The sequence below is a fragment of the Mobula birostris genome, unplaced genomic scaffold (genome assembly GCF_030028105.1).
Source record: "Mobula birostris isolate sMobBir1 unplaced genomic scaffold, sMobBir1.hap1 scaffold_619, whole genome shotgun sequence".
NCBI classification, from domain to species: domain Eukaryota; kingdom Metazoa; phylum Chordata; class Chondrichthyes; order Myliobatiformes; family Myliobatidae; genus Mobula; species Mobula birostris.
The window spans coordinates 217,432-239,745 of NW_027278339.1; the positions used below are offsets into that span (position 1 = coordinate 217,432).

Consider the following 22,314-nt stretch of genomic DNA (forward strand, 5'->3'; position numbering starts at 1 on the left):
TCAGGGGGAGAGGGGTCAGTGACGGTCGGTGGAGAGGGGTCAGTGATGGTCAGAGACAAGGAGGGTGTCAGTGACGGTCAGGGGGAGAGGGGTCAGTGACGGTCGGGGGAGAGGAGTCAGTGATGGTCAGAGACAGGGAGAGTGGTCAGTGACGGTCAGAGGGAGAGGGGTCGGTGACGGTCAGAGACAGGCAGAGGGTCAGTGACGTTCAGGGGGAGAGGGGTCAGTGACGGTCAGGGTGAGAGGGGTCGGTGACGGTCAGAGGGAGAGGGGTCAGTGATGGTCAGGGACGGAGAGGGGTCAGTGACGGTCAGAGCAAGAGGGGTCAGTGACAGTCAGAGACAGGGAGAGGGGTCAGTGACATTCAGGGGGAGAGGGGTCAGTGATGGTCAGGAGGAGAGGGGTCAGTGACGGTCAGAGACAGGGAGAGGGGTCAGTAACGGTCAGGGGGAGAGGAGTCAGTGATGGTCAGAGACAGGGAGAGGGGTCAGTGACGGTCAGAGGGAGAGGGGTCGGTGACAGTCAGAGACAGGGAGAGGGGTCAGTGACGGTCAGAGGGAGAGGGGTTAGTGACGGTCAGAGACAGGGAGAGGGGTCAGTGACGGTCGGGGGAGAGGGGTCAGTGACGGTCAGGGACAGGGAGAGGGGTCAGTGACGGTCAGGGGGAGAGGAGTCAGTGATGGTCAGAGACAGGGAGAGGGGTCAGTGACAGTCAGAGACAGGGAGAGGGTCAGTGACGGTCAGGGGGAGAGGAGTCAGTGATGGTTAGAGACAGGGAGAGGGGTCAGTGACGGTCAGAGGGAGAGGGGTCGGTGACAGTCAGAGACAGGGAGAGGGGTCAGTGACGGTCAGAGGGAGAGGGGTCAGTGACGGTCAGAGACAGGTAGAGGGGTCAGTGACGGTCGGGGGAGAGGGGTCAGTGACGGTCAGGGGGAGAGGGGTCAGTGACGGTCAGGGGGAGAGGAGTCAGTGGTGGTTAGAGATAGGGAGAGGGGTCAGTGACGGTCAGAGGGAGAGGGGTCGGTGACAGTCAGAGACAGGGAGAGGGGTCAGTGACGGTCAGAGGGAGAGGGGTCAGTGACGGTCAGAGACAGGGAGAGGGGTCAGTGACGGTCAGGGGGAGAGGGGTCAGTGACGGTCAGAGGGAGAGGGATCAGTGACAGTCAGAGACAGGGAGAGGGGTCAGTGATGGTCAGAGGGATAGGGGTCAGTGACGGTCAGAGACAGGGAGAGGGGTCAGTGACGGTCAGAGACAGGGAGAGGGGTCAGTGACGGTCAGGGGGAGAGGAGTCAGTGATGGTTAGAGACAGGGAGAGGGGTCAGTGACGGTCAGAGGGAGAGGGGTCGGTGACAGTCAGAGACAGGGAGAGGGGTCAGTGACGGTCAGAGGGAGAGGGGTCAGTGACGGTCAGAGACAGGTAGAGGGGTCAGTGACGGTCGGGGGAGAGGGGTCAGTGACGGTCAGGGGGAGAGGGGTCAGTGACGGTCAGAGGGAGAGGGATCAGTGACAGTCAGAGACAGGGAGAGGGGTCAGTGATGGTCAGAGGGATAGGGGTCAGTGACGGTCAGAGACAGGGAGAGGGGTCAGTGACGGTCAGAGGGAGAGGGGTCAGTGACGGTCAGAGACAGGCAGAGGGTCAGTGACGTTCAGGGAGAGAGGGGTCAGTGACGGTCAGAGACAAGGAGAGGGGTCAGTGACAGTCAGAGACAGGGAGAGAGGTCAGTGACGGTCGGGGGAGAGGGTCAGTGACGGTCAGAGACAGGGAGAGGGGTCAGTGACGGTCAGGGGGAGGGGGTCAGTGACGGTCAGAGACAGGGAGAGAGGTCAGTGACGGTCGGGGGAGAGGGTCAGTGACGGTCAGGGGGAGGGGGTCAGTGACGGTCGGGGGAGAGGGGTCAGTGACGGTCAGGGGGAGGGGGTCAGTGACGGTCGGGGGAGAGGGGTCAGTGACAGTCGGGGGAGAGGGGTCAGTGACGTTCAGGGGAGAGGGGTCAGTGATGGTCAGAGACAGGGAGAGGGGTCAGTGATGGTCGGGGGAGGGGGGTCAGTGACGGTCAGGGGGAGAGGGGTCAGTGACGGTCAGAGACAGGGAGGGTGTCAGTGACGGTCAGAGGGAGAGGGGTCAGTGACGGTCAGAGACAGGGAGGGGGTCAGTGATGGTCGGGGGAGAGGGGTCAGTGACGGTCAGAGACAGGGAGGGGGTCAGTGACGGTCAGGGAGCGAGGGGTCAGTGACGATGAGGGGAAAGGGGGAGACAGTGAGGAGGGGAAATGGGGGACAGTGAGGGGGAGAGAGGAGGAAGGAGAGGAACAAAAGGGGGGGCGGCAGTCAGAGGGGGTAAGGGAGTTAGAGAGAACGACAGTGAGGGTAAGGCTGGTGAGGATCCAAGGAGGGAAAGTGGGTGGGTGAGAAGGGGGAAGGGGTCCTTGAGGTTCCAAGAGGAGGGGGAGAAGGATGGAGATGGGCAGAAGGAGAGGAGCGATGAGAAGAGTGGGGTAGCAGAGGGGTGATGGATGTTCGAGGGAGGGTTGCAGAGATGGGGAGGAGGGACATAGAAGGCCAGAGGGATGGGGGACAATTAACAGGGATTTGGGAGGTGGGGGGGAGTTGGAGGGAGAGAAGTAGATGGAAGAGGGGAGGGAGGGATGAGAGAGGGAGGGATGTGGGAGGGAGGGAGGGAGGGATGAGGGATGAGGGAGGGAGGATGACGACTGCTGAACTCACGGTCTGCAGCTGCAGCAGCAGGTCATTCTTCTCCTGGAGAAGGGACACGGACTTCTCCTCCAGCTCCTTCCTCCGCGCCTCCGACTTCTCCAGCGCCTCCTTCAGCCGCAGGAACTCTTCCTTCAGGGAAGCCATCTCCTTCTCGCTCTCGGCCGACTTCAGCAGGGGCTTGATCTTAAAGTACAGCTTCATCCAGGGCCAATTCTTCACCCCCATGAAGGCACGCACGTTCCACTGGATCACCAGCAGTGCATCCCTGTGGGGGTGGGGGGTACAGGGGGAGGGGGTCAGCAACAGCAGAACAAACCTCTCTTCCCCACCTCCTACCTCCCGTTCCCTCTCCAAGGTCCCTACCTGCGCTCCACGATCCGCTTGAACTCGATACGCATCAGCAGACCGCGGGACTGGGCCTGGATACGGGTGATGATCCGAGCCAGACACTCGTCGCGCAGCTCCTCCAGGTGACCCAGCAGCCCGGCCTTGAAGAAAACCTATGGTGGGACGGGTTGGTGGGGGGAGTAACATCCGTGGGGAATTAGAGCAAGGTCCCTTGTCATCCTTCCCCACAAACCCACTCCCCTTCAGCCCACACTGTCTCCTTGTGACACTCCTCCACATTTCCATGACCCCCTCCCTCCTCTGCACCACTCTCCCCTCTCCGTGTGACCCTCCTCTCCTTCCCCAACTCCGTGACCCCGCTTCCCTCCTTTACACCCCTCCCCAACTCATTAGCCCCTTCCTCCCCGTCTCCGTGACCCCTTCCCTCCTCATCTCCTTGTGACACCCCCTCCCTCCCACACACCCCTCCCCATCTCATTACCCCTCCCTCCCCTACACCACAGCCCGTCTCCGTAACGCCTCCCTCACTCACAACCATCCTTAACACCGTGACCCCCTCCCTCCCTGTGTTATTACCCTGTACCTCCTCATGTCGTTACCCCCTCCCTCCTCATCTCATTACTCCTTCCCCCTACACCTCCATCTTGTTAACCCTCCCTCCCCTACATCCCTCCCCATCTGTAACCCCCCCAACTCCGTGCCCCCCTCCCTGTCTCCATGCCCCATCTCCACCTCCCACCTCCGTCCCCCATCTGCATGTCCCCCCACCTCCATGTCCCCCCTACCTTGGTGTGCCCGAACTTGTACTGGTTGTGGTCGATGTCCAAACCACCCAGCAATTTCTCGGCACCCTTCTTGCTGTCGATGAACTGTCCCTCCGGGATGGCGGCTGGATTCAGGATCCGGTACCTGGGAGCGGGAGAGACTGGCTGAGCCACTGACCCACAGAGGAATCGCGTTCCCAGCCACAGACTGATCCGGCGAACGGACTGTGGACTTCGGGGAGGAAGGATGGAGGATCACAAACCCACGTCCTCATTGGGGTCTCAACAGCAGAAAGGTGAGCAGTCCCTGGCCACCACCCATCGCTGAGGACCCTCACCGCCCAGGACATGCCCCTTTCTCATTACCGTCATCGCGGAGAAGGAACAAGAGTCTGAGGACCCACACTCAATCCCTCGGGAACAGCTTCTCCCCCTCCGTCATCGGATTTCTGAACTGTTCATGAACCCATGAACCCTTCCTTGCTATTCCTCTTTTGAAATATTTTTTATAACTTATGGTAACACACACAAGAATTGCTGGTGAACACAGCAGGCCAGGCAACAACTATAGGAAGAGGTACAGTCGATGTTTCGGGCTGAGACTGTACCTCTTCCTATAGATGCTGCCTGGCCTGCTGTGCTCACCAGCATTTTTTGTGTGTGTTGCTTGAATTTCCAGCATCTGCAGATTTCCTTGTGTTTGTGGTTATAACTTATGGTCTTTTTTTAATGTCTTTAACCGTACTGCTGCCACCAAAAACACCACAAATTTCACATGCCTGAGATACCTCCGTTCAGAATGCTATTTGCTTGTGTTTATTGTCTACATGACTTTTTTCCCTTTCCACACATTTGTTGATCTTTTTTTAATGGGATCTTTGGGGTTTCTTTGTTTTGTGGCTGCCTGTAAGGAGATGAATCTCAGGACTGTATAATGTATACGTACTTTGATATTAACTGTACTTTGTATGTTCATAAACCGGATCCTGATGCATATTTTTATTTATTTCAAGAACCAACGTGGAACAGGCCTCTCCGGTCCTGTGAGCCGTGCCACCAGGACCATTTACAATGAACCATTAACCCACAACCAGAGGTCGTGGGTTAAGGGTGAAAGGTGAAAAGTTTAAAGGGGAACATGAGGGGGAAACTGGCGTTAGAACGTGGGATGAAACCAGATCACCCAAAGGAAACCTGCTCAATTCACGGGAAGGAAACACGACGCCCCGAGCTGTAACAGCGTCGCGCCAAACGCTGCGTTGCCGTGGCACCCGAAACCTCCCCAAAGCTCAGGCAAAGAGCCAGGTCACCAGTGCTCTCTGCTCACTGGGAAGGTCGTCTGGAGGGCTATGACCTCCCGGGAGATCAGAATTGGTTTGTTACTGTCACACGTGCTGAGATGAACTGGAAATCGCTGTGCGTCATCCAGACGCATCGTTCCAAAGGAGGCACATCAAGGTAGTACAGGGGAAAGCGCTAGCAGAATAAAGTGTTACAGCGTGCAGCGCAGGCAGGCGACACAGTACAAGACCGTAATGAGGCAGAGCGTAAAGTGGAGAGCCTATCTTACTGTACCAGGGAACCGGACAGTGGCCGGGTGCCGGGGACTGGAGGCAGGGGTCGAGCCGGCGCGGCTCACTGCTCCGCGACGTTTACTCTGCTCTCCGTGGCACTGAGGCCGAGGCTTTGGGCCTGCTCCGGGCTTCCACGCCTGCGAGCTTTGCAATAATTTGCTCCACTGTGTGATGAACTGAGGCCGAGGCTTTGGGCCTGCTCCGGGCTTCTGTGTCTAAGGAATCAATTTTGTTCTAAATGCTATTGCTTGTTTTTATTGGTTGTACGATTTATGCCTTTTTTCTCGCTCTCTGTGCGTTTCGTGTTTATTGGTCTCTTTTCAATGGGCTCTTTCGGGTCTCGTGTTCTGTGGCTGCCTGTAAGGAGACGAATCTCAGGCTTGTATAATTTCTGCTTCGGTCTTCACTGTGGAAATCACTATTAGTGTGCCTGATGTTGAAGTGTGTAATGGAAGAGAAGTGGGTGTAGTTACTATTACAAGGGAGAAGGTGCTCAAAAATCTGAAAGACCTAAGGGTGCACATGTCACCTGGACCAAAGGAATTGCACCCTAGGGTTCTGAAAGAGATACCATTAGAGATTGTGGTGGCACTAGAAATGATCTTTCAAAAATCATTGGACTCTGGTATGGTGTCAGATGACTGGAAAATTGCAAACGTCATTTCAGTCTTTAAGAAAGGAGGAAGGCAGAAGAAAGGATATTATAGGCCAGTTAGCCTGACCTCAGTGGTTGGGAAGATGTTGGAGTCAATTGTTAAGGATGAGGTGATGGAGTACTTGGTGACACAGGACAACATAGGACAAGGTCAGCAAAGTTTTCCCACGGGAAAATCTTGCTCGATGAACCTGTAGGAATTCTTTGAGGAGATTACAAGTAGGATAGATAAAGGGGATGAAGTGGATGTTGTATATTTAGACTTTCAAAAGGCCTTTGACAAGGTGCCACACATGAGGCTGCCTACCAAGTTAAAAGCCCATGGTATTACAGGAAATTTACTAACATGGCTAGAGCATTGGCTAATTGGTTGGAGGTAGCGAGTGGGAATAAAAAGATCCTTTTCTGGTTGGCTGCCAGTAACTAGTGGTGTTCCACAGGGGTTGGTGTTGGGACCACTTCTTTTTATGCTGTATATAAATGTTCTAGATGATGGATTAAATGGCTTTGTTGCCAAGTTTGCAGATGATACAAAGATTAGTGGGGGGGCAGGTAGTATTGAGGGAACAGGTAGGATGCAGAAGGACTTAGACAGATTAAGAGAATGGGCAAGAAAGTGGCAAATGAAATATAACATTGGAAAATGCATGGTCGTGCACTTTGGTAGTCGAAATAAATGTGCAGACAATTTTCTAAATGGGGAGAAAATCCAGGAATCTGGGATGCAGAAGGACTTGGGATTCCTTGTGCAGAACACCCTGAAGGTTAACTTGCAGTTTGAGTCGGTGGTGAGGAAGGCAAATGCCATGTTAGCATTCATTTCAAGAGGTCTGGAATACAAGAGCAGGGATGTGATGCTGAGGCTTTATAAGGCACTGGTGAGGCCTCACCTTGAGTATTGTGAACAGTTTTGGGCCCCTCATCTAAGAAAAGATGTGCTGGCATTGGAGAGGGTCCGGAGGAGGTTCACAAGGATGATTCCAGGAATAAAAGGGTCATCATATGAGGAACGTTTGATGGCTCTGGGTCTGTACTCGCTGGAATTCAGAAGGATGGGGGGGGGTGGAATCTCATTGGAACCTTTCGAATGTTGAAAGGTTGAGGCAGAGTAGATGTATAAAGGATGTTTCCCATGGTGGGGCACAGCCTCAGGATGGGCGGCGGGGGAGGGGGTTTCCATTTAAAACAGAGATTCAGAGGGTAGTGAATTTCTGTTTAAGGGTTTCACTTTTATGTTACTGCTAAGGTGAATAAAAATGGCTTCTCTGTACTGTTAACTGCTGAGGCAGTGGTTCTCCATAGCAGCATGTTTGGGTTATAATTAGTGATAACAGGACTTGTATTCATTTGCTAACCAATTGGGATAGATGTTACTCTCTCTGTCTGCGTGAAAGCTGTTAGTTTGCGTGGGCTTTGGGAGAAGGCGCGAAGAGGATGAAGAGAGAAGACGTGGCTTGAGGAGACGGTTGCCGGACCCGCTGGGCCTGGGCTTGGAGCGGAGCCCAGGGGTCAACGACGAGCGAAGAAGGATCAGCAAAAGGGAATCTGTGAGCTCCAATGTTTGTACACTGGGCATGTTTATGAGATTATTGGCGCCTTTTATTTGTTTTCCTTTTCTTTTGTTTCTGTACTAACCCCGTGCTTAAATATAAAATCTTAATCATTTAACCGTACGTTGTGGACTGAATGTTAGTTCGGGGTACTGATGTTACCTAGGGGACACAACATGCAGCATCCACCCAAACAAGAGTGCTAAGGTTTGGCCGGGTAGGGGGCGCCACCCCCGAGATCATGCCACTAGGTGAAGCGAGTCTGACATGTGGAACATGTCACCACAGGCAGATGTGGAGGCCCAGTCGTCGGGTGTATTTAAGGCAGAGATTGACAGGTTCTTGATTGGACATGGCATCAAAGATTACAGGGAGAGGGCTGGGGAGTGGGGCTGAGGAGCAGAAAAAAGGATCAGCCAAGATTGAACGGCAGAGCAGACTTGATGGGCCATATGGCCTAATTCTGCATCTACGGCCTATGGTCTTATGGTTATGCATTCTTTGATAATAAACGAACTCTGAACTTTATAGCAGTGGGATGAAAGCTGTTCTTGAGCCTGGTGGTACGTGCTTTTGTGTCTTCTGCTCGATGGGAGGGGGGAGAAGAGGCAATGTCCGTGGTGGGTGGGGTCTCTGATTACGTTGGCTACTTTACCAAGATGGTGAGAATTGTAGACAGAACCCAAGGAGGAGGCTACTTTTCCTGATGTGCTGAGCTGTGTCCACAACTCTCCGCAGTTTCTTGTGGTCACGAGCACAGGAGATGCCGTACCGAGCCAAGATGCAGAAAGACAGGAAGCTTCCTGCAGTGCAACAATAAGATTCGGCAAGGGGAGGGTCAGTGGGGACATGCTGGATTCTGCTAGCCTCCTGAGGAAGCAGAGGCATCGCTGAGCTTTCTACGCTGTGACGTCAACCTGGTTGGAACCGGACAGACTAAGGGGAGGGATACCAGGGGACGAAGCTCTCAGCCTTTTGACCGCAGTACCATGGAGGCAGTGAGAGAGGAGAAGGGGGGGAGTTGCCTGGCATTACTCACCTCTGCCGGAAATCCCCGTATAGAATCCGGTTGGGGAATCCCTTCCGGCAAATACGGATTCCTTCCAGGACACCGTTACAACGGAGCTGGTGCATGACCAGGGGGTTCTCCATCACACCTGGGGAAAGAGATGAGAGAGGACAAGGGGAGAGGAGGGAGAGGGGAGAAGAGGGGCAGAGGGAAAGAGAAAGAATGAGAGAGGGGGGCAGTGAGAGAGAGAGAGAGAAAAAGAAGAGAGGTGGGACAGAGAAGAGGGAATATTAGCTCAGCATGTTCCACCGTGCCTCTCCCCACCCAGTGACGGTCCTGTGACCACTCTACCCTCTCCATACCTGGTGCCTTCTGCTCGTTGGGAATAATGCAGCGGACGAAGTGTGGGTGGGTGGATCTCAGGTTGGCCATTAGCTTGTTCAAGTTCTCCTGGGGCGTGGAGTTGGGTGGGGGGGAGACAGAGAGAGAGAGGAGACAGTGAGTGCTGGCAGGGAGGGGTCACGGAGACGTTCAAGGGCAGGAAGGGGTCAAAAACACACAGAGGAGCACAGAGGGAGCGCACCACATTGACGGGGAAGGGTCATGGAGACATGGACGGGTGCAGAGGATGGAGGATTTTACCTGACTCGCTGACTCACCCTGTGCAGTGCAGACACAGTTTGGAACGAAGACCCTTTTTTCTTGGTTGTTTTCTTCTCCGTTGCTAAAACAGATAAGGAAGCAGCCTTGGTCAGACTCAGAGTGAAGCTCCCTCCACACCGTCCCATCACACACTCCTGGGGTCAGACACAGAGTGAATCTCCCTCCACACCGTCCCATCACACACTCCCAGGGTCAGACACAGAGTGAAACTCCCTCCACACCGTCCCATCACACACTCCCGGGGGTCAGACACAGAGTGAATCTCCCTCCACACCGTCCCATCACACACTCTCGTGGTCAGACACAGAGTGAAGCTCCCTTCACACCGTCCCATCACACACTCCCGGGATCAGACACAGAAAATGAATCTCCCTCCACACCGTCCCATCACACACCCCCGGGGTCAGACAGAGTGAAACTCCCTCCACACCGTCCCATCACACACTCCCGGGGTCAGACACAGAGTGAAACTCCCTTCACACCGTCCCATCACACACTCCCGGGATCAGACACAGAAAATGAATCTCCCTCCACACCGTCCCATCACACACCCCCGGGGTCAGACACAGAGTGAAACTCCCTCCACACCGTCCCATCACACACTCCCAGGGTCAGACACAGAGTGAAACTCCCTCCACACCGTCCCATCACATACCCCTGGGGTCAGACACAGAGTGAAACTCCCTCCGCACCGTCCCATCACACATTCCCGGGGTCAGGCACAGGGTGAAACTCCCTCCACACTGTCCCATCACACACTCCTGGGGTCAAACACAGAGTGAATCTCCCTCCACACCGTCCCATCTCACACTCCCGGGGTCAGACACAGAGTGAAGCTCCCTCCACACCGTCCCATCACACACTCCCGGGGTCAGACACAGAGTGAAACTCCCTCCACACCGTCCCAACACATACTCCCGGGGTCAGACACAGAGTGAAACTGCCTCCACACCGTCCCATCTCACACTCCCGGGGTCAGACACAGAGTGAAACTCCCTCCACACCGTCCCATCACACACTCCCGGGGTCAGACACAGAGTGAATCTCCCTCCACACCGTCCCATCACACACTCCCGGGGTCAGACACAGAGTGAAACTCCCTCCACATTGTCCCATCACACACTCCCGAGGTCAGACACAGAGTGAAACTCCCCCCACACCGTCCCATCACACACTCCCGGGGTCAGACACAGAGTGAAACTCCCTCCACATTGTCCCATCACACACTCCCGAGGTCAGACACAGAGTGAAACTCCCCCCACACCGTCCCATCACACACTCCCGGGGTCAGACACAGAGTGAAACTCCCTCCACACCGTCCCATCACCCACTCCCGGGGTCAGACACAGAGTGAATCTCCCTCCACACTGTCCCATCACACACTCCCGGGGTCAGACACAGAGTGAAGCTCCCTCCACACTGTCCCATCACACACTCCCGGGGTCAGACACAGAGTGAAACTCCCTCCACATCGTCCCATCACACACTCCCGGGGTCAGACACAGAGTGAATCTCCCTCCACACCGTCCCATCACACACTCCCGGGGTCAGACACAGAGTGAAGCTCCCTCTACACTGTCCCATCACACACTCCCGGGGTCAGACACAGAGTGAAACTCCCTCCACATTGTCCCATCACACACTCCCGGGGTCAGACACAGAGTGAATCTCCCTCCACACCGTCCCATCACACACTCCCGGGGTCAGACACACAGTGAATCTCCCCCCACACCGTCCCATCACACACTCCCGGGGTCACATACAGAGTGAGATCATACTGCACCAGGACCTCACCTGCATCAGAGCCAGCGTAGTTGGCGAAGAGATGGGCGAGGAGTTTTAAGGAGGACTTCTGGTAGAGGCCGACCACGGTCTCATTGAGTGGATCCTTGTTCTTCTGAAGCCAGCCCATGATGTTGTAGTCGACAGTACCGGCATAGTGGACCAGTGCGAAGTGAGCCTCTGGCTTGCCCTTCACCACCCGTGGCTTTTGGAAGTTGGCCGACTTGCCCAAGTGGTTGTCGTAGAGCTTGGCCTTGAAGGTCATATCGCTGGCCTTTGGGAACATGCACTCCTCCTCCAGAATGGACATGATCCCCATTGGCTGTAGGCAGTGGAGGGGGAAGAGCGGAATTATAGTTGTAGGGATGGTCAGAGAGGGGGAGAGAAAGAGAGAGAGTGGGTGAGCGAGGTAGTAAGAGGGGAGGAAAATGGGGGCGAGGGGAAGAGGGAAATGGGGAAGTGGGATGAGGTTGGGGGAGAGGTAGGAGAATTGGGGTAGAGGTTGAGAGGGGGATGGGTAGGAGAGAGGGGGAGGGGAGGTGAGTGGGAAGGGGAAGGGGAGGAGGGACAGTGTGGGGGAGGGGATAGAGGTTGGGGGTGAAGGGAAAATGGGGAGAGTGGTGGGTTGGTAAGGAGGGTTGGGGTGGGGGATAGTGTAGGAGATAGAGGATGGGGAAGGGGTAAGGGGGAGAGGAGTTAGGGGGTAGGGGAGGGGTTAGGGGAGGGGGAAGAGGGGGGAGTTGGGGAGGGGGAGAGAGAATGAGGGAGAGAGGGAGTGGAGGAGAGAGGTAAAATTGAGTCACAGGAAGCAGTAGGTTCAGAGGTGGGAGGTCACACGTACAGGGTAGAGGTCAGAGCCTGGGATCAGAGGGTGGGGAGGTCAGAGGGTCAAGAGGTTGGTGTTGGAGGTACAAGTGTCTGACCAGGGGTGTGGAGAATTCAGGGTTAGACAGTCGAGACACTGGTCTCAGAATTTGAAGTGGAGGGGAGGTCAGGGGACTGGTTACCTCCCTACCTTCTCAATGAGGTCGATGCAGGCCTGCAGGTCCATGCCAAAGTCAATGAACTCCCACTCGATGCCCTCCTTCTTGTACTCCTCCTGCTCCAGCACGAACATGTGGTGATTGAAGAACTGCTGCAACTTCTCGTTTGTGAAGTTGATGCAGAGCTGCTCGAAGGAGTTAAACTGTGGGGGGGGGGATGGGAAAACAACAGGGTCGGTGAGGGTCCCTTCTACAACCTCCTCCCCTACCCGCTCCCCGGAGTGTGTGTGATGGGGTGGTGTGGAGAGATCCTCACTCGAAGTCTGATTCCGCCCCCAGTATGTGAAAGGACAGTGCAGGGGGAGCAGTATACATGTACGGGGTCTTTCTTTTGTTACATTTAAAATGGCGATTTTTGTTATGTTAATCTGGGGAATGCGGCTTTGTTGTGCTTTAACGCTGAGAAAGTTTGCGCTAGCAGCTTATTGTGGTTTAGAGGGTGATAAGAGGGTGCTATTAACCAATTGGGATAGTTGTTATGGTTTTGGTGTATTTGAAGATACTGTATGCGCGGGGTTTTGGGGGAGAAGGCGGGAGAGCGAGACAGAGGATGGACCAGGTGCTGTGAGTCCACTAACGGGGTCGGACCCCGAGCGGGACGTTCGGCGAGGAGACGGAGACGGACTCGTTTGGAGCGTCTGGTCGACCACCGTTGTTGGTCCCAGGCGGCCGGTCGAGGTGGTCTGAGGGTTCGCAGGGTGAAGAAGGTGGTCCTTGAGCTCCAACGGTTTTTGTTCACAAAGAGATTGAACTTTGATAAGTGTGGCGCCTTTTATTTTCCTTTTATATTTTATTCTCTTTTAATTATATAGTTCCAGTAATATCTATAAACTGTAAATCATTTAATTGCATCTGGTGTAATGTCTGTTATTTGGGCGGGATGGGGTACCTCACACAACATCCACACAAACGAATTACCCAGTTTGGCGGGGCCGAGGCTGTTTCCCTAGACGACAGCGAGCCGAGCGACCCTGAGGGTGGCCAGGGGGCTACATTGTGGGGGCTTTGTCCGGGATGCTTGAGTCTGTTGGTATGCTGTGTGGGTGCCCTGATTACATCTGTAATGTGTGTCTCTGTGGGTTATTTGCTGTTGATTGCTGTGTGCGTTGTGGGTGCGGTCTTTGTTCGAGTTCAGACTAGCATTGACGAGTTAGAGGTGGCACTCAGGGCTGTCCATGCAGTTGGGAGAGAGAGGAAAGAGTGGTCTGATTTGGAGGTAGAGTCTGCGAATAAATGTTCTAGCTCTGGCAGGCTCCGCCTGACACTGCGGATAGTGTCCACCCCAGGAGGGGCGGAGGTATGCGAGACGTGGGCGGAGCGGATCTTGCAGTTGTTAGTTGAGTGGCAGTGCTCGGTTGAGGGAGAGCGACAGGGATTGGTTGAAAGTTTGAGTAGGCGGGCTGGTGACGGTGTTAGAGCTGTCAGGTTCACTTACACCGTAGTGACAGCTGTCAGTTATTTGAAAGAGGGGGGAAAGTTTTCAGTGTGTCTTCTCTGGCGAGGAGGGCGGCTAAATTGCTTGTAGTGCCAGGGGGATCATTTCAGGGGATCAGTTGTTCAGCTGATCAGAGAGGTGTCGGGAAACTTAGTGGAGGCCCAGTGGGGGTACGGCCTGCGGTCTCTGGGGAAGCACGTTCCTAGCAATGTACCACTGAACTTCCGCAAGGAAAAGACCCTATTCCTGAAGGCTTGGAGGGGCCACGCCCCAGGGTGTCGTTATGGATAGAGGGAAGCAATGCTAAACCTATCCTCGACCCCGGCGCACAGATCAAGTTGTTGTACAGTTCGTTTTACAACCGGTGTCTGAAGCATTTATCCTTGACAACCGCAAGGGCACCCGAGACTTTGGGTACTAGTGCCGGTAATTATCCAGAAGACGATGATTGGTTAATGACCCTGGAGTTCATGGAGGCATTTTCTGGGCACCCAGCGTGTCGAGTTGCTTCTGAGGACGTGTGTAGCAGCCTTGAGCCGGTACCGAATTTAAACGAGACCCAGCGGTGGTACGGCTTGGGGAAAGTAGCTGAGGGTGAGACCCTCTTAGTAGATGTTCCGAACCACCACGAGGGAGGGGAGTTGACCGCTGAAGACACCTCAGTGAGAGAGAGGTCGCGGCAACTGGACCCTAGCAGTGTGGAAGATGAAGGCAGCGAGCGTGTGGATTATGCGATGTGGTTTAATGTGCTGGATCTGAGGAGTGGATGTTGCCAGATCCTGAGGAGTGCGGCTGTTGAGCTGAAGATGGCCTTTACTAGTTCCCTAGGATTCTTCCGATCCGAAAAGATGCCCAAGGGCATATCCGGAGCCCCTGCATCCTTCCCGCGGGACATGAGGAAGACCATGGGGGAAGTGAAGGTGTGTGGAGTTTTGACGTATGTGGATGACCGCCTAGAGCTTGGATTTGCCTTGGGGGACTATGAGGCGAGGCGAGTGGCTGAGCCCGGGCGACCGAAGCGAAGTGTCAAATGTGGAGGAGTTTTTGGCCGGAGGAGTTTGGTGCAATGTGAGGAAAATGACCCGACATACCAGTTGAACTTCCTGGTGTTGGGACAGACGGTGGTGGACCGGGGGATGGAAACCCAGGTCGTCAATCTGAATGAGACACAGGGAAGAGAGGGGATTTGCACCGCACTGCGGTCATATACTGACGAATTAATCCAGCGAGAAGAAACCCACCTTCGAAGGGATCAGCAGAAACTCAAGACGTCCATTCAGAACAGATTGGAAGATTTACAAGTTGGGGAAGATCAAGGAAGTGTTCTGACTAAGGTCAACAGAAAACCGAGAGCCCAGGGAGGGGAGTTTGACTACACTCCCGAGGAGGTAAAGAAATGGAGGACAGATCTCGGAAAAGGGAGGCGGACGCTTGAAAGGAACCTGAAGATGACTATCGCGAGTTTAAATGAAGTGGAAAAACTGAAAGTTGACCTGGAAGACGCCCTCAGGAAGAAACAACCGGACGCTGAACATCCTTTAACTGCTGCTTTTCAGGTCAGGGTGGAAGAAGCTGGTGGGGTAACTGCGTCCCAGATTGAGATGGCCAGGAACCCTGAGTCAGAACTGCTGAGGCTGTGGCGAGAGTTGAAGGAGTCCCCGAGGAAGCTGACGTCTCGACTGCAGGAGGCTGAAGGGGTAGCCCCAGCTAAATGTTTCAGTTTGGAGAAACTCAAACAGCAGCTACCAATCGAAGGAATGAGGAAGAATACGGATTCGAAGGATGATGTGCTGCACATGTGGTATATGCTGTCTTTCGCTAACTTCCCCGTAATTGAGGAAGAGACCTTTGGCCCTTCTCCCATTGAGTCAGGTGTAGTGGGGAGGGCTAGCTGTGGGCAGTCTGAGTTACGGCAGGATCAGGAAGGAGGAGAGGCGGGGCCCCGGCCACGGGACAGGGGGCTCCGAGCTGTAGTGGTGGCCTGAGTGAGATAGGAGTTGGCAAGCAGGCCCGAGGTATCCCTAGTAGTGTCTGAGCCTTGTGGGTTTAGGTGAGGGGGTACAGAGGTCTCAGAGGGTTAAGAAGCTCCCAGATAGGTTGGCCTATTTAGCGCCCGTGGGATGGGAGTAAGGTCCACTGTTTGGGGAGCACTGTCACTGTGTGTGTCTGTGTGTATGTGTGTGTTGTGTGTCTGTAGGACTGGGTGGCGAGTTATTTAGAAGTCATGAGGACATGATTTTTTTTAGGTGGGGGGAGAGTGTACGGGGTCTTTCTTTTGTTACATTTAAAATGGCGTTTTTGTTATGTTAATCTGTGGAATGCGGCTTTGTTGTGCTTTAACGCTGAGAAAGTTTGCGCTAGCAGCTTGTTGTGTTTTAGAGGGTGATAAGAGGGTGCTATTAACCAATTGGGATAGTTGTTATGGTTTTGGTGTATTTGAAGATACTGTATGCGCGGGGTTTTGGGGCAGAAGGCGGGAGAGCGAGACAGAGGATGGACCAGGTACTATGAGTCCGCTAACGGGGTCGGACCCCGAGCGGGACGTTCGGCGAGGAGATGGAGACGGACTCGTTTGGAGCGTCTGATCGACCACCGTTGTTGGTCCCAGGTGGCCGGTCGAGGTGGTCCGAGGGGTCACAGGGTGAAGAAGGTCCTTGAGCTCCAACGGTTTTTGTGCACGAAGAGATTGAACTTTGATAAGTGTGGCGCCTTTTATTTTCCTTTTATATTTTATTCTCTTTTATTTATATAGTTCTAGTAATATCTATAAACTGTAAATCATTTAATTGTATCTGGTGTATTGTCTGTTATTTGGGCGGGGTGGGGTACCTCACACAGCATCCACACAAACGAATTACCCAGTTTGGCGGGGCCGAGGCTGTTTCCCTAGATGACAGCGAGCCGAGCGACCCTGAGGGTGGCCAGGGGGGCTACATACAGAATAAGGGTGATGATTTTGCAGCGCAGTTAGAGATTTACAGGTATGACACTCTGGGCATCACTGGCTGACAGATCAGAGTTTGGAATTTAACATCCAAGGATACACATTGCATCAAAAGAACGAGTAGGTAGGCAGGAGGGGTGGGGTGGCTCTGTTGGCAAAAAAATTGCAATCAACTCTTTAGGAAGAGGGGCAAAGGATCAGGAGAAGTAGAAACCTTGTTGGTAGAGTGAAGAAATTGCAAGTGTACAATGTGGAGGGAGTTTCACTCTGTGTCTGACCCCGGGGGTGTGTGATGGGACGGTGTGGATGGAGATTCACTCTGTGTCTGACCCCGGGAGTGTGTGATGGGACGGTGTGGAGGGAGTTTCACTCTGTCTCTGACCCCGGGAGTGTGTGATGGGACGGTGTGGAGGGAGTTTCACTCTGTGTCTGACCCCGGGGGTGTGTGATGGGACGGTGTGGATGGAGATTCACTCTGTGTCTGACCCCGGGAGTGTGTGATGGGACGGTGTGGAGGGAGTTTCACTCTGTGTCTGACCCCGGGAGTGTGTGATGGGACGGTGTGGAGGGAGTTTCACTCTGTGTCTGACCCCGGGAGTGTGTGATGGGACGGTGTGGAGGGAGCTTCACTCTGTGTCTGACCCTGGGAGTGTGTAAGCGGATGTTGTGGTTGGGGGAAACTCACGTCGAAGATCTCGAAGCCAGCGATGTCGAGCACTCCGATGAAATATTGTCTGGGCAACTTGGTCTCCAGGGTGTGGTTGATCCTCACCACCATCCAGTTGAACATCTTCTCGTAGACAGATTTGGCCAGGGCTCCCACCGCGTACGTCACCTGGGGGAGTGAATCCACTTGTCAGGGGTCTGCCTGGGAATGTCACCTGCGGTGCCTGAGTTCAGGTCATTGGGGCTCCAGGATTAGAGATCAGAGCTCAGGATCATTGCCCGGGCTGGGAATCACATCTGATATTTTGGTCTTAAGTTTACTTTACTTTATTGTCACCAAACAATTGATACTAGAGCGTACAATCATCACAGTGATATTTGATTCTGCACTTTGCGCTCCCTTGAGCACAAATCAATAGTAAATATTAAAAATTTAAATTATAAATCGTAAATGGAAAAGGGGAAGTAAGGTAGTGCAAAAAAAAACGAGAGGCAGGTCCGGATATTTGGAGGGTGCGGCCCAGATCCGGGTCAGGATCCGTTCAGCAGTCTTATCACAGTTGGAAAGAAGCTGTCCCCAAATCTGGCCGTACGAGTCTTCAAGCTCCTGAGCCTTCTCCCGGAGGGAAGAGGGACGAAAAGTGTGTTGACTGGGTGGGTCGTGTACTTGATTATCCTGACAGCACTGCTCCGACAGCGTGCGGTGTAAAGTGAGATCATGATCATTGGGATCATGGTTCCAGAAGCGGGGATCAGGGACTGGGATTAAACTCAAGACCGGGATTGGGGTTAGGGGTTTGGGATTCCGAGACAAGCATTCTAGGCAGGAAGAGATTCAGGATTAGTATCGAGAATCGTGTTGCAGGGACACATGGCCTTGATGGGGCTGGGATCGGGATTTGGAATTTAGGATCTGGGATCAGTGGCCAGGATTCAGGGATTGGGAATGGGAATCAGTTATATGGAATTTGGGATCTGGGAATAGAATCAGGGAACAGGATTCATGGACGCAGGACCTAGATAGGATAGAATTTGGATTTCGGATCAGAATTGGGGGACTGGGATTCTGGGACACTGAGTGGGTGAAGGGATGAGATTCAGGATTTGGGATCGGGGAGTCGAACGCAGCGATGGGATTAGGGATCGAGACTCAGGGTCACGCAGCCAGACAGGGGTGGGGAAAGATACCTGTTGCACGTTCTGTCCTTTGGTGACGTACTCGTTGCCGACTTTCACCCGGGGGTGACAGAGACCCTTCAGCAGGTCCGAGGAGTTCAGACCCATCAGGTAGGCGGACTTATCGGCCTCTGTCGGTGGCAGGGAAGCGAGCACAGGAAAGGAGAAAGAAGGGGAGGTGAGAAGGCGAGGGGAGGGCAGGTGGAGAGAGAGAGAGGGAGAGAGAAAACAGGAAGAACAGTGGGGGAGACGGTGAAGGAGAGAAGGGAAGGGGGGGAGATGGAGGGAGGGTGGGAGGTGAGGGGGATGTTAAGGAGAGAAGAGGAAGAAGGGAAGAAGGAGGGAGGAGAGGAGAGAGGGGGCAAAGGGGTGAGGGATTAGGCAAGTAAGCAGGTAATTGCACAGTGGAAACACTGAATCCCAGTCCCCTGCCCCTGTCCTTCCACCTGAAACCCTTCCCTCCCCTCCATTAACCTTTCCCTGTCTCCTCAGCTATCCTCTCCATCCATCCCCTCCATGAACCTCTGCTTCCCTCCCCTCCGTTAACCTTTCCCTCCCCATCCCTTCCATTAACCTCTCCTTCCCTCCATCTCCCTGTCACGTTCACCACCTTCCTCCCAACACCCTCCACCCCTCCCTCCTGGCCCACCCTCCGCGAGCCCACCCCTCCCTCACTCACCCTCTGTGCCATCCGGTTCAGCCTGCTCCTCTCTCTGTTTGGTCTTGAACCTCATGTTCCCGAAGTGCATGATCGCCCCAGTCAGCTTGTAAATTCCCACCTTCTCGTCTGCCGTGAAGCCAAGGATATCGAAGGCACTCTGCGTGAGGGGCACGGGGTCAGCATCAGGTCCACTCCGGGAAAACCACGAACAGTTCCCATCATCTATATCCCCATGAAACAGACCCACACCATGATCACCGTGCACTGTTCCCGTCTCCGTATCCCTGGGTCAGGGACACACTGGGAGCACCGTGCACTGTTCCCGTCTCCGTATCCCTGGGCACCGTGCACTGTTCCCGCCTCCGTATCCCTGGGCACCGTGCACTGTTCCCGCCTCCGTATCCCTGGGTCAGACCCACACCGGGAGCACCGTGCACAGTTCCCATCTCCATATCCCTGGGTCAGATCCACACCGGGAGCACCATGCACAGTTCCCGTCTCCATATCCCTGGGTCAGACCCACACCGGGAGCACCGTGCACAGTTCTCGTCTCCGTATCCCCGGGTCAGATCCACACCGGGAGCACCGTGCACAGTTCCTGTCTCCGTATCCCTGGGTCAGACCCACACCGGGAGCACCGTACACAGTTCCCGTCTCCGTATCCCTGGGCACCGTGCACGGTTCCCGTCTCCATATCCCTGGGTGAGATCCACACCGGGAGCACCGTGCACAGTTCCCGTCTCCGTATCCCTGGGTCAGATCCACACCGGGAGCACCGTGCACAGTTCCCGTCTCCGTATCCCCGGGTCAGATCCACACTGGGAGCACCGTGCACAGTTCCCGTCTCCGTATCCCCGGGTCAGATCTGGGAGCACTGTACATAGGTCAGATTCTGCACCATTACTCACGTCGGTAGCCATCAGCTCATCAGCATCATCAATGGAAGCGACCGTGGTCTCTCCCTGTGAGATGAAGGAGTAGTCGTAAGGGTTGTTCGTGACCAGCATCATCTCTGCAGGGAGAGAGAGGGAGGCAGCAGAGAGTTAGAGAGATGGCAGGAGATAGAGAAGGGGGAGGGGAGATGGGGAGTAGGTTCAGGGGGGGGAGTCGGTTCAGGGGAGGGAGTGGAGAGAAGGTGGAGGGGAGATGGAGAGGGGGAAGGGGGAGTGGATGGGGAGAGAATGGCTGATTGGGGGGGGCACTGAGGGGCATGCCCTGGGGAACAGTCATGAGGCTGAGGTGGTCTGGTCTGAGCCTTTGTGGACCGGGACGGTATTCCGGGGAGCCAAAGAAGGTGGGAGCGTGGGGATGTTGGGAGGCTGGAGGTGGGGAGCAGAAGTCTGAACTGGGATTGTGGTTGTGGAGGATCGGTTAGCAACAGCGAGGGGGTGAGGAGGGTGAGTTCTGAATGAGGGAGGAAGTGAAGGATGTGAGCGGACAAGTGGGGCAAGGGGACAAGCGGAACGGGGTAAGAGGGCGGGACTCGAGGGTACGTGGGGTTAAGGGTCAAGCGGAGGAGGGTCGAGGGAATGACTGGAGTGGAGGCAAAGGGACAAAGTTTGCAGGGAGCAGAGCAGGGCCGAGGGTTGAGGAAACCTACCTAGAAGTTCGGGCTTGCGGTTAGACAGGATTTGGTAGAAGATGTGGTAATTCCTCTCTGACTTCAGCTGAAAGATCACCCGCGATTTCTCCAGGAGGTCTGGGGAGGGGGGGTAGGAGAGGGGTGTCAGTGTCCCCAATACCACCACCCCACAAACAGAATCATCTTTCCTATCCATCCCACAACAGCCCCTTGCTCTCCCCTCTCCTTTGACCCTCACATGTCCTCCTCCCTCCTCTCTTTCCCTCTGTTCTCCCCTCACCTCCCCTTCCCTCCTCTCTGCCTCCCTCCACCTTTCCCCACCCATGTCCTCCTCTCTCCGCCCCCTCCCTTCTGCCCCCTCCCCACCCCACTACCTCCCACCTCAGCCCCTCCCAACACTCACAGGTCTCGATGTCAGCCGACGCCAGCTTCCCTGTGGCTCCAAAATGGATCCGGATGAACTTTCCCTGGAACGAAAGAGAGTTCCATTGGGCAGGGCGCGGAGGGACTGAGGGAAGGACAGCAGGAGAGGGGAAATGATACGAGAGGGAAGAGCAGCAAGGTGGAGGGTGGGAGGAAAGAAAAGGGGGGTAGGGAGGGAGAGAATGGAAGAGGACCAAGGGAGAGGGGGGAGAGGGGAGGGGAAGAGAGGGTGAGAGGAGTGTGGAGAGGAGGGAAGGGCACCAAGGAGGGATAGGTGGTGAGGAAGAAGGGGTCAGAGGCAGAGGTGGGGGAGAAGAGGAAGAAAAGGAGGAGGGAGCCAGAAGGTACTCACAAATCGGGAAGAGTTGTCATTCCGGACAGTCTTGGCGTTGCCAAAAGCTTCCAGCGCTGGGTTCGCCTGGATGATTTGATCTTCCAGAGTCCCCTGTGGATCGGGGAGACAAGTGGTGAGGAGGGGGAGGACACTACCCTACCCCTCTCACCGTTCCCAACCTGACACATCGTCTCCCCTCTCCCCAACCATGCTATCTTACCCCTAAGGTTCCCTTTCAATCTCTCCCCTCTCACCTTAAACCTGTATCCTCTAGTTTTAGACTCTGCTACCCTGGGGAAAAGACAGTGACCACCCTCCTTATCTATCCCTCTCATGATCGTATAAACCTCTATCAAGACATCCCTCAGCCTCCTTCACTCGAGAGAAAACAGTCCCAGCCAATTCAGTCTCTCCTTATAACACAAGCCCTCCAGTCCCGTCAACATGCCCGCGAGTCTTCTCTGCACCCTTCCTACAGAAGTGTGACCAAAACTGAGCACAATACTCCAAGTGCGGCCTCACCAACGTCTTGTACAACCACATGACCTCCCAACTCCTGTACTCCGTGCCCTGACTGACAAAGGCCAACACCGTCACTGCCCCCACCATCTATCTGTGACACAAACAAGAGAAAATCTGCAGATGCTGGAAGTCCAGAGCAACACACCCAAAATGCTGGAGGAACTCAGCAGGTCAGGCAGCATCTATGGAAAAGAGTAAACAGATGACGTTTCTGGCCAAGACCCTTCATCACGACTTGCTGAAGGGTCTCAGCTGAAAATATCGACCGTACTCTTGTCCATAGATGCTGCCTGGCCTGCTGAGTTCCTCCAGCATTCTGTGTGTGTTGCTCTGTCTACCTGTGACCCCACTTTCAGGGAACTATGTAACTGTACCCCTGGGTCTCTCTTCTCCCCTCTTCCATCGGGCAGAAGATACACATCTTCTGGTATTAGCTATTGCCGCCCTGGGAGAAATGTGCTGGCTGT

At 54.6% G+C, this 22,314-nt stretch overlaps 1 protein-coding gene across 1 annotated transcript in view; it reads right to left on the bottom strand.

Moving 5' to 3' along the window:
* Positions 1–22,314, bottom strand: part of LOC140193616 (myosin-7-like) — a gene marked incomplete at its 5' end in the record, with an annotated part of 46,512 nt that overhangs the window by 19,332 nt on the left and 4,866 nt on the right. Inside the window, 15 exon segments of the mRNA XM_072250774.1 lie at positions 2,726–2,981; positions 3,080–3,216; positions 3,850–3,973; positions 8,647–8,764; positions 8,979–9,066; positions 9,276–9,340; positions 11,074–11,383; positions 12,077–12,247; positions 17,169–17,318; positions 18,338–18,456; positions 19,005–19,143; positions 19,895–19,998; positions 20,587–20,685; positions 20,972–21,035; positions 21,344–21,436. Coding sequence (XP_072106875.1) covers positions 2,726–2,981; positions 3,080–3,216; positions 3,850–3,973; positions 8,647–8,764; positions 8,979–9,066; positions 9,276–9,340; positions 11,074–11,383; positions 12,077–12,247; positions 17,169–17,318; positions 18,338–18,456; positions 19,005–19,143; positions 19,895–19,998; positions 20,587–20,685; positions 20,972–21,035; positions 21,344–21,436 — 2,037 coding nt within the window.